General features: G+C 41.5%; 1 protein-coding gene across 1 annotated transcript in view; it reads right to left on the reverse strand.

Moving 5' to 3' along the window:
• ADAM23 (ADAM metallopeptidase domain 23) overlaps window positions 1-7,591 on the reverse strand; it is a 68,554-nt gene extending 60,963 nt beyond the window's left edge. The window contains exons 1-2 of the mRNA XM_062498290.1: window positions 7,438-7,591; window positions 6,159-6,385 (exon numbers count right to left, since the gene is read on the reverse strand). Coding sequence (XP_062354274.1) covers window positions 6,159-6,385; window positions 7,438-7,591 — 381 coding nt within the window. The remainder of the gene's footprint in view (window positions 1-6,158; window positions 6,386-7,437) is intronic.
• Between the last annotated feature and the right edge of the window lie 5,247 nt (window positions 7,592-12,838).

Raw genomic sequence — 12,838 nt, forward strand, 5'->3', positions numbered from 1 at the left:
TCCTTTGTCCATTTGCTTATCATCTAAAAACCTCTGCCGAAGTTCCTGCTTTGACAGCTACAGCCTATTCCAATGGCAAATCCCCAAAATTATATTAATTTCTTCTGCAAAGACCTACTGATGATGTATAGAGATGTGGGTTGAAGAAATAACTGAGTCTTTCCAATTCTACTTGTCCTCATACCCAAATTTTAGGGAAAAAAATTTCTTCCCCCCCCCCCTTTTTTTTGGAAGCTCAAATTACTAGTGTAGTCATTGTAATAAGAGATTCTCCATACTAGGGACATTCTAAGATTGCTGTAGCTGCTTGTGCAAAGTAGTAGCTCTCAGGGTTTTTTCCAAGCTAAAAACCCATATGTATAATGAATGCCAGTTTCTTTCAAATCAATCATGAGGTTACAGTATGTTTCAATATAAAAATGTCTGTAACAGGAATCTCAGTTCTACTGATCTATGTCACAACTTGAAGCCTTTCATTGTTTTCATTATCACATTTGGGCATCATTTGTCAATAATCCACTTTTCACAGACTTTCAAGAAATTTACAATCATCATCACCAAAAATAAACTACTATACTGGTTTCACTTTCTTCACAGTAAAACTATTCCCAGTGCAATAATGTGTTATTCCTTCAAAAATACAAAGTTATGTCACAAGTCTTTAAAGAAAAGTAACAGCATTATTTTACTGACTGATGCTCCCATCAGTAGCTATGAGTCTTTTGCTATATTCATAACAGATACAATCTCCAAAGGACAAGCTCATTGTTTTTAGAAATCTATTTTTGCATACAGTTCTGCTGACTAAAATAATGGCCAAAAGCTACCTCTCTCAGTTTAGAAGCTGAGCAAGGGGTTTCATCACTCTTATTATGGAAATAGAAATGTAAGTCAAATTTAGATGGATTTTACAACATCAAAACAGTTTTTTGCTCTAGACCTTCATTCTAATAATAGTCTAAGTTTTGTAATAAGTCAATGTGACTTACTATATATTAGTTCATAATCCTGCTTTTAGCTTGTTGCCTATCCTCAGATCCCACACAGAAAACCAGTCCCTCTTCCAGCATTTGGTTACATTCTACTGTGTGGCACATCCATCAAAACAACATTACACTACTCCCTGGAAATAAAGCATTTCATATTGAAACAGAATACATAAATGTCCCAGCAGCATGTGAAAACTGATGTTTAAAACATAAATCATTAACAGGAGGTTTTCTGAAATGCTGTGTCTCTGGACTTCAACAATAGAGGAGTTACTTTGATGCACTTGAACCCCAAGCCTTGAAGACTTCTTTGGAAGAAAGGTTGTGGGCATGTGAAAAAGGCCCAGGTCTGCCTCTGGAAGCAATTCTACTGTTGTACATCTAAATTCCAGAAGGCAGAACTCACTGTTTCCTCCCAGCATGGCAATACTTACACACCCTTCTGTAGTAACACTGGCCTCCAAAGCCTTATCCCTCTTGAGGATTTTTTTTTTTTGTAAGACTCTAGGAAATAGTGCAGCCCTACCTTGGGCCACTTTCCTGCAGTACTCAGCTTCCCACAAATGCTAGAAAACCTATAAACTTAATTTATTTCTATTTTGGAACAAGGCATAACAAGCATTGTGCTACCTAACACCTGAGAAATGAAACCTTTTATAGGTTATTGTGTGAAGCTCATGAAAGGACAGAGAAATACATTTAAAAAAAAAAAAGAGTTTAGGAAAAAAAAAGTTTAAAAAAAGTGTTTAAAAAGTTTTAGAAATAACACGACCCACATTTCAGCTAAGAAACAAAAATCTAGATCTAGTTGAAGTTGGCATAAGGAAAATCTCCTGCTCCCAGAAACCAAAGACAAGAAGACCAATTTCAATCCCCCTGTCAGTAACTACTGAAGACCGTGTCAAGATAAGACTTTTGCATTAATATAAATTCAGGACAGAATAGAAAAAAAAAAAAAAAAAAAAAAAAAAAGTACACACAATCTTCCATTTACTAGCAGTGCAAACTGAAGCTGCAACACAGAAAGATCAGGGGAAAAAAAAAGCAAAGCCAGCTGCATTATTACAAAGATACTTCAACAATCTAATACATATAAGTCATATGGACTTCATTAATTTGACCAGTTTTCATTACACAGGGATTAAAAGTGAAAACACAGCCTAAAATAAGAAAGTAAAGTGAAGAGTAATAGTGCTTAAGATTTTTATCTGGATTTTAGTAAGAATTCAGGTGATGCCACCTTCTAAGAGTTTGCCAATTGTGACCTTTGGTCTTCTACCAAAAAATACCCACTTTTTCTTCAATACCACTTCCTTTTAAATGGAAAAGAGAAGTTTTCCTTCCCCTTAAGGATCTTTCCTGCTCAACTTTCAAATGCCACACACTAAAATTAAACAGAGGACTGAGACATCACTCTAGTTCAACCTTTCAACCAAGGCAACATAGCAAAATTTACTGCATTCACCTGGCAGGAGTATTTTCTTCATGTAAATGCCAAACAGCTGACCTGATCACAAACACCTGGAGTTCCACCCCATGAAAAATAGCTCAAAATAAATCAAAACTTTTGGGGGGAAGGTGGAACATCTTCATAGTCAAAAGTATCTTCCTTATTTTTTTCCTCTTTAGCATCTGTAAAAACAGTTTTCTTAACACCTCTCTCCTCCCCAAAATTACATTAACAGCTTATAATTACGCATGAAGAGATGGCTTCTTTAGAGCTCCTGAAAGCTTATGATTCAGAAACTGTCCAGCAGATACAGTCTTCCTTCATATGCATCCAGTTCAAGCTATTTTCCACACAAAATTTGCTAAGGTAGTAGCCCTGGGCTGTGTTTCTCCAGTAATGCTATTATGTTCAAACACCTTGCATTGCAGGATTTTTCCTTCTGCTGGCCACGGCAAGGACTTGCTCCTAGCCTTTTGTGGCAAGTTGTGCCCCATGCAGTCTTCCTGCTAGCTCCTAAAAATCTTGTGGATGCAGCCTGTGAAAATGAACCAGTCATCTGGTTCAATAAAAAGATTATCAGCTCCTTCAAAACACCACCTCCACCTGCAGAAGTTTAAAAGACAGAATATAGGTGACTCAGACCCCTTTATCAAGTTTAAGGATTCCTGTGAGTTTCTTCAGGGTGTTTTTATAAATAGATGCTAATTTTTGAGCATTTTGCACTAAAAATAACTTCAGAAGAACTCAAAACCAGCTAGCCTTACTTCAACTATGAGGAAACAGGCACAGAGAATTTTTTTTTTCAAGCATCAAATATTTAAAATCTGCTTTTTAAGAGCACAAAGCTAAAATAAAGTATAGACTAGAAACTGTCCCTCTTGGAGATCGATCACTTAGTCAAAACTATGGTGAACATTTCTTTCATTTAATAGGGTTAAAAAGCTTTTTCCAAGAAGAAGGGATGAGAGAGGGTCTTGATCACAAACACCTTCTCAACATGATGACATTTCACCAAAAGGGGATAGAGAGAATCAGTGCTAAGAAAGTAACTTATTACTTATGGTTCTTTTATTCTCTGGTACAGTTTTCTCTCCAGTGTTTAATTTTCACCAACATTTCATGAAGAAAGTTGCAGACCCTTACTTTTGGGACATGACTTTAAAAAAATATTTTAAATAGTTTCACATAATCATATTTCTCCAACTTTACCTCTTTCTTCCCACATGCACACCATTTCCTCTAGTCTCACCCTCTCCTTATAGTGACTCAGCATTTCTGAGGCATTCAGGCCTAATCCCACCAACAGGCCATATTACATTATTCTGACCACCATAGAGAAGTTCCACAGAAAGGAATCTACAGAATATTATCAATAGCTAGGGACTGTTTCCATATCATATGCTTATAAATGGCAAATTAAGGTTGACAAGAAAATACAGGTTAAAATGTATAGTACCAAGAACAGTAAAAGAACAACAAAAACATTTTTAGTTCAACACTTTCCATCTATACATATACAAGGCTGTCTTAACTTTTTTCACACGGCATTAAAATAAAAAAAAAAAAAGACATCTGTATTCAGTTTTTTGTGGTTTTCTTTACCCAACTATAAAGGTATTTTGGCTACTTCTCTTTATTACCAATGTAAGAGACATCAAAAACTCACAAGTAGGATTTATTACAATACAGCATTTCTTTTAATTCTGGGGTAGATAAAAGCCAATATTGAAGAGAATCCTACCCCAAGTCAAAACCAACCTCTGGGTATCTTTCACAATCAATTGCACTGTTTTGTTTATGGGTTGTTTGGGTTGTTTTCCTTTTACACATCCCAGACTTCCTTTAGGCCCCAATTATTGCTCTACAGAGAAGATTATAGCAAATGTTAAGCAGAAGAAAATAATAACCAATATTTTAGCTGTCATAAAATAGATGAAAGGGCAAAGAAATTACTTCATGCAAGGAAAGGCACAAGATGCAAGTTGGGGTGTCAGGTACAATGATCTGGAAGCAAGACATACAAAAATCCATCCAGACAATGAATATAATCAACCCTTTCCTTCAATTAAATATAAAACAATAGAAATTTCACGCCAGAAGAATGAAATCAACATAGTGTCACTCTCCATGAAGGCCCAGGATTAAGGAACCCTTCTGTGGGAAAAACTGCAGCATTAGCATACCCTGTGCTTAAAAGAGACACGGTGAGTAGAAAGAAGATCCACCTCATAGTCAGCAGCAAGCATGCCCAAGGAAATTAATACCAGTTCTGTCAGCCCTGATTTCTGCAGAGCTTTACTCCAACATGTGGATGCAAGGTAGGGCATAGGAAGGAACAGCAACGTTCTCCTGGGCAGTGCTGCGTAAGCATCAAGATTGGTGGACATTGTCCCCTATGGATTTCAAAAAAAAAAAACCCACAGACAGCAACATGGAGGAAGCATTATTCCCAAAGGCAAGCCTGCAAGCACTTGTAAATCCCTTTCTTCCCAAGAGGGGAACAGCAAGACCTTAGTGTTTTAAGTGTATTTAGAGGAGGGGTCTCACTTGAAAGATTATCAGTTCTGAATGTAGTGTTCTCTTAAGTAGCTCCAGTTTCCAACAAACAAAAAGCTTTTCTGTGCCAGCCATAACATATGGGTGTACTGAGATGCATCCAAAGGCACACACCAGTATCCATGTTCAGTAAGCTAGGAAGCAACCTTTCTTCCTATTAAAACATAAAAACTATACAGCTATCTCACCTTTTTCAAAGATTATTCAGTGCCTTCTTATTAATTCCACATCTGAAATGGCACATAATCAATAACATAAGCACATTAACATGCATTAAATTCACTGTCTAAAATTTCAAGAGAAATGCTATTCAATAGGTAGAAACTCCATTACAGCTAAGTCCTTCAGGAATATCATACATACTGATTTGCTTTGTTGTCTCTTCCCTACCGTGGTAAGCTTTTTATAGTCAAACCATCTTTAGCTTCACTTTACCTTTTATCCTGTAGGAAGAAATTAGTTTTTACAAATAAAGATTTATAACAATAGGATGAAATAAATTTAAAGAGTACTAAGTGACATAGTTCAGACAGGTTTATTTCTTTACAAAGGTATTCCACAAAACCAAAGTTTGTTCAATTCCATACAATGTTAGGAAAAAGAAAAATCAAAACAAACAATTTACTAGCTGCATCCATACAAAATGGAATATTAGATCTTGCCATTAAAAATGAGGGATGCAGGTACTGTTTGACAAAAAAATGGTAACACTTTACAGTGGTTTTCACTGGCCATACAGTGTCAAGAAATGAATGCTGCATTTACTAGGTAAGTAACTCATGCTGCAAGTTTAGGATTCCAAAGAAACTCCCTATGCAGGTACTTCTGCAGTCTAGAGCTATTTTGGAACAAACATTTTGTTTATGGTGGTGTACCAAAAGTGAAGACAGCAGAATCTATGCTGATTAGTCAAGTCAACTTCACCTAATTCTGATTTATCTTACAGTTCAGTTTCTGAACCATACTGAAATTCAAAATAATTATTTTTAAGTTAACACAAGGGAAATTACATTCTTGTTTAATTACATGCACTTCCTTAATTCCTAAAAATTGAGGTAGGGACCACCATTAAGTCTTGAATATCTATAGATTAAAACAAACACAGTTTCACATCACATATCACTGTTCTGAAAATTCTGCAGATGAGCCTCTTTTCACCCTACCTTGTCATGTTTCTGCTGGTGCCTTGCCCTGGTATCCAGGATATGGTAAGGGGTCTCAGAGTCTCTGTTGATGTAATAGATTAGTCTTGAAGGCAGTGTGATTTCTTTCTGAATTGCATTGCTGTAGCTGTTATTTTTGCTGTTACTGCTGTTACTCTGTTGAAATGTATTCTCTTCATCTGCCAGTACTTCCTCTATACCACTTGCTGTTTCATTCCAGTGCAGGCCTGGGGAAGAAAGATATGCCAGCCATAAATTCCACGGCAGAATGTGTTTATTTCCATGAAAAAGCTACATATTTGCTTGCAGTTTTCAAACATTGTACTAATCACTCAAGCTAACAAAAAAGACAGCATACTCATTGAGCTAGATTTTATTCATTTTTCCCACATAAAATGGTTTCAGGAAGAGCATTATTTATTCAACTGCATATACATTTTTGTATGCAGTCATAGATTATAAATATTTTAATACCTCTCAATCTTCAGGAAGGAAAAAACCCTACTTAATGGATGTGTAGTTTCCCCCTACCCTGCCTTGGATAGCTAAATTCTTCCACACACACACACAAAAAAAAAAAAAAAAAAATACTCCCTGTGTTGCTAACATACACAGAATTGAGTCCATGTGCACTGAATGCTAAACTTCCTATTATATAAAGGGAATTAATTTCTACTTCTTTTAACTTTGACAAGAGTCCTTTTCCTCAGTAGCAGCTTTTGAAATTAAATCCTGCATATTTCCTCATTAAAATTTCCAGACAGTCAATCAACGCCACGTAACAACATAAGAATATTACAACGTAACGGCAATGTACCAACAATGATAACGGTGCACGGACGGGCTGCACTCAGAGCATTCCACATGTCACCTACATGCAACCAAGAACAAATAAACAACAAAGCACACGCGAAAATACGACCCCAAGCAGAAAAAAATCAGTGGGTCGCCGTCCACATGCACCGTGACACACACAAAGCCCACCGAAGCTTTTTTTGTGTCGCATCCCTCACCGGCGTCTTTCCACGCACAGCATCCCTACCCAACACACTGCAGCACCGGCACCGCACGTACCTCTCTCTCGTGTAAGCAAACAAGCCAAGGAAACGCTAACTGAGCCCCGGGTTTAGACACGCCGACACGGACACGCACACAAGGCTGGGAGAGGGAGGGGAGGAAGGAACGATTGAGGGGAAATGGATGCTGCCGGGGTTCATCGCGAGGGACGGCGACCGAGGGGCCGCAGACCCCGCAGGCACCCGCACCCCGCCATACCCACCGGCGGCCGCTGCGGCCGCGCGGGCCCGGGGGCAGGAGGAGCCATGGAGGAGCAGGAGCAGCGAGACGAGGCGGCCGAGGAGCGGCAGGAGCGCGGGGCGGCGGCGGCCGCCGCAGCCGGGCTGCCGCAGGGAGCTGCTGCCGGGCGGCTTCATGGCTCATAGCGCCCCGGGGCGGGGAGGGGGGAGCAGCGCGGCACAGCCCTCGCGGCCGGCGGGCTGCGCCCGGGGGGGGGGGGCGCGGGCAGCTCCCCGCAGCGGCACCGCCCGTGCGGCTCCTGCCGCTGCCGCCGCCGCCACCGCCACCGCCGCCGCCGCCGCGAGGGACACGGCGGCACCTCAGCGCGAGGGCGGGCGGGTCCCGTCAGCGGTACCGCCCGTGCGGCTCCCGGCTCCCGCCGCCGTGAGGAACGCACCGGCACCGCCTCGACACCTCAGCGCGGGGGCGGGCGGCGGCGCGCGCGCACCTTCCGCGCCCGCCCCCGGCCGCGCGGCCCCGCGCACGCGCACTGGGGCTGGGCCGGGCCGGGCCGGGCCGGGCGGGGCAGCGGCCGCTGTCCGACGTGCTGCCCGCGGGCACCGGCGGGACGGGGCTCCCCCGGACGGGGCTCCCCCCGGACGGGTCTCCTCCGGGACGGGTGCCGCTGTGCGGCCGAGGGAGGTGCTGCCTGCCGCGGGGTGACCGCCGCCAGCTGCGCGCAGAGCCGCTCCGCGCCGGTGTCCCGCGGCCGGACGGGCCTTAACGGCGGGCGGGAGCGAGCTGCCCGCGGCGTAGCGCCCACACCTCGCCCCTGACGTGGGCACAGCTGCGACCAGCTTCGTTTAGGAATTTTGTGAAAGAACTTTCAGGCGGAGTGGAACCGGTTTGAAACCCGTGAGCCCCGAGCGAAGTTCGGAAGTCTGCGGAGACGCTGAACAGCAGCGGGAGCAGGCTGCTCTCCTGAGAGCAGGGGCAGGCCGGCCTTCGCGCCTCGGGCAGCTCTGCAGGTTGAGCGCTTCAGAGCTGGCAGTCCCCGGTTCCTGCAGAGGGATGCTTGAGCAGCTTCAGGTTTTCCCCCTCTCCTCCCTCCCGACGCCTCCGGCTAACAGCTCTCGTTCCTTGCATCCCCCCGGCGTTCTCTTCGGTCCCTGGGACCCGCTCATCCTTACTGACTGCAGCTAACCCCGCAATAAAGCGGGGTGGAGGTGGGAACCAAATGTTACCCACAAAAAAAAGCGTACATCTATCACAAAGAAAATGGATGTGCGTGCGAGGAGGAGGGCAGGGAGGCGCGTGGTCAGATTCTGACCTGTGTAAATCCACTCTGCTGTGCGGTGTCCAGCAGCAGACTTTCTGGACTGCAAGGACAAGGACTGGTGCATTTCTGTGCAGTACTAGTATCTCTCATACTTCCAGTCCAGCATGCCTGAGGTGAACCACCAACACGAAGGATAGTTGCAAAGATAAAAATAACTTCAAAGGGATAAGAGAAGATGAATCTGCTGCTTTGTATTCATTCTGCAACTTCAGGACTCAGAAAACCCGAGTTCAGAGACAAGTTTAGATATGGAGTTTTTAGCAAACATTTTGCCCAGCAGACTACTAATATTCAAGAACACTTATGCTTTATTTTGGTGTAAGTCTTGCTGCTGAGGAAATAAAGATATTTCTCCTTCCCCCCCCCCCCCGATATTGCTTTTTATTTGTCAGTTTATGCCTTTTAATCTGAGTCTGTATGCTACATGGATTTCCAGAATTCCAGATTTCCAGTGTTCTGTTTCACATAATTTTCTCTACTACATAATTTCCTTTATTCCAGCCTGACTCCATTATCCTTGTTAGTTAGAAAGTATAAGCAGTTTTACAGATCATTACCATGCAGACTACTTTATAACAGTAGTGTCATTAGTTTTTTAAAAAATTAAATCTGAATTCTCATGCTGGCTAAATAGATGCTGCTTGTGGAAAATCAAAATCTGGGTGTGTAGCAGCAGACAAATACTTTGAAAAGACAGATTCATGGTATTGCCAGGGGTAAAAAAAAATATACAATATGCCTTAGGATTTCACTGTTGTCTAGGTCTAGTGAGAAAGCTATACCAGTTTTCTGCATAAAATGGTCTTCCTTAAATCTCAGATTTCCAGGCATTTTCCATGTAGCCCGCCCAGCCCAGCTGTTCCTCATCATTAGATATCACTAGAATATTTCAAACAACAGTAGCTCATGTTTCTTCCCACAAACATAGAACAAAGGATCAGTTATGTCAATGTGTTTAGATCTAAAATAAATACAATTTTAAAATACATTTTACAGGCAGAGAGAAAAATAGTAGAATAACCATGCAATTAAAAAGAAATTACATAAGCTTTCACCAGACACAAGAAACAAGTCTAGCAACAATGAACACTGGAAACACCTGCTGTCTGAAACTATTAGGTCCTGAATTTGCTGGCCAGATTTTGAGGGTAAAAAATAATGGTTGCCTTTTTGTACAAACTTGGTCTAGGGCAGAGATTTTCTGAAGTTCTTTTAACTCACGTGCAAGCCTCCAGCAGAAATAATCACCTAAAAATCCATCTAAAGCAGACATCCTTGGTCTCCAAAGCCCTGATGACAGGTAGCTCAAACTGTGCCTCAGAAACCTGCTAGAAACCTTCAGGTGGTCAGATGCAGTTCACAGAGCATAATCAGCTCAAGATGAAGTGTTCTACTACAACTGACAGCTGCTTTTTCTTTTTCTGACCTTGCTTTCAACTTCGAAAGACACTGTGAAATAATCCCGAAAAGATTGCACTGCAGATGTCTGGAAACAAAATACCACAAGGATGGGGGTTATTGTAGCATCTGTATTCAATGAAAGAAATTGAAACATCTAAGTCTGAAGCACACAAGAAATGGCTGAAAGCTGGAGTTTCAAGACTGGCTGGAGAGCAAACGTGTACCATGCAAGGTATACACATACTTCTGATCAGGGTGTTAAATAGACTTTACCTCACAACTGCAGATGATTCTCCAGAGCTTTCCAATTCCCTCCTCCTTTATCAGGGGAGCAGTGAGCATGTGGGATGAAATGTCATAGTGTCACAATTCAAATAAAAAAAGGCTTCAGGTGCAAAGCTGCTGATTATCATCTTGGCTGGTCATATTGATACTCGGGTGGAAGATGTCAGTCCAGAATGTTAACCCAGCCATAGAGATAACAAACTTCTGACACAGTCAAATGCCTTTTCTAATGTCACTTGAAAAAAGTCACCATATCACTTGTCCTGGGAAAAATCCCTATGTAAAATACGGGTTTAAAGAACTTTTTCCTTACAAAGCATAAATAATATTGATCTTTCTGAGTGAGCACAATAAGACAGTATCTTACTAGAAAATAATTTCTATATTTCAACAGTAGTCTTTTATTTTTAGTAGTCTCTAATATTTATTTCGGGAATCCAAGTGGCAAGTACATGTAACAAATCCATATAACAAATAAGCAAGTGAGATATTTCTGGACGTTCCCCACAGAGCAAATATGGTTTTCATTTTAGCAGAAAGAGGAATAATTCTGTTGCTGATGGAATATGAAGGAGACAAGTTCAGGAGATGCAAACATGGGTGACTGATTCATCAAAAAGTCTTTGCAAGGATGGCATAAGACCAACTCAAATTTACAGCAGTGATGATCATTACAGAGGAGTAAAGCACCTAGCATAGTCTGACACTTCAGTAGTAACAGGTGATTCCAGCTGGGCAGCTCCAGACCGCCCCTGGGCAGTGGAAGGTATAAACACCCCGGGGCACAGGCAGCACAAACAGCACGGCAGAAGCAGATATTGCTGAACTCTGCTCGCAGAGAAGGGCAGTAGTCAAGTCTGGTTCTGATTTACTCACATTACTGCAGCACCAGCAGGCTCAGCCAGGGTCCCGCTGGGCTCTGTGCTGTATACACAGGATGAAATGACACACCCCTCTTAAGAGAAATTTCCTTTTTATTTGCAATAGCAAATAGTCCAGCCAATGCTGTAAAAAACAGAAGAAATCTAACAGCTCTAGGAGGGGCACCAAGCATGCTGCAAGTCTAAAAAGTGGTAATTACACAGGGGACTTTTAACAATAGAACATCATTAGCTGGCACTAACTAATGCACACAACCTGTAATCTGCATGCAAAAGAGGGTGGTAGCCATTCTCTATTTCTCAACAGGGGGTTAACAGTGAAGACAAAGCTGTACGGAAACTTCATGCCACCCATATTTCCTTACTTTGTATCATATGCAGTGTAAGTATGGATAATTTATACTGAGAAGAAACCTGCTAATTGCAATGAACAATACATTGCATTAGCATGACTGGTTTTAATCATTCATGTTTGAATACTCACCAATTCTCCATGTTCAGCTATTCTTAAAGACCTCCTCAGTTAGTAGAGTGAAAGACAATATTGCTGCTAGAATTTTTTGTATTGCTACATCTCTTGCTACACATCCCACCACCTAACAATGCAGCAGCAACACAGCATTTAGTCATAAAAATCAGTACTTTCCATTTGTTCTGTTTATTTTAATCTCTTTAAATACTTTTCAGTAATTGAGGGGGCAGGAAAGCATTAAGTCATACAGTAGTGTGAGAAATGCATAAGACAGATTCAGGAAACACAGCACTGACTCTAGATTGTTCAGAAGCAGAAAGCACTTTTCAAACTGTAGATCTAACAGAACTGGGTGTCCATTACCCTTCACTTTTCCATCTTTATTTCAACCTCATACACATTAGAGGAAGAGCTTTCTTCTGCTGCTTCACAGTTCAACAGAGTCCTAAAAACAGTTTTCCCATCTACGTCCAATAGTGGAATTAACTACAGTATTGGGCACAACACTATTTTAAACACAGTAATACTATAGAATAAAATACACAAAAAAAAAATCACTTTTCCCTCAGAACTGTCACTCGTTTACTGAGATATGTGTGCATATCTTCATTAATAACTCTGCTCACCAGTGGTACTGGAAAAATTAACTCTTTTGCCAGTACTGTATGTTCCAGCACTCCAGGGTAGAATATACACAGTAATTAGGATATACTTGCCAACCCTCTCCCCTTAACACTGTGAAAAGTTAATGTTAAGGTCAAGTGAACAAAGTACAATGATAAAAGAATATATCTTAGCAGTGTTCGACAGGGAAGAAAAAGGAACACAGTTGTGCTGCTAATAGCAAATGGGTCAGAGGGTTTATTAACTGCAGTTCAAATTGCATCCAGGTGAAACTTAAAATCAATCTGGATTAATTCTGGATGCAGAAAAAATTATTTTGAATAAATAGAGACAGACTAATTTCAGAATTAATTCACTGTGTCCTCCTGTAGAATTAACTAAACCTTCATAGCTGACGGATTTACAAGCTGTTTAGTAAGATTCCTCAGCAGCATTTAAGCAA

The sequence above is a fragment of the Cinclus cinclus genome, chromosome 9 (genome assembly GCF_963662255.1).
Source record: "Cinclus cinclus chromosome 9, bCinCin1.1, whole genome shotgun sequence".
NCBI lineage: Eukaryota > Metazoa > Chordata > Aves > Passeriformes > Cinclidae > Cinclus > Cinclus cinclus.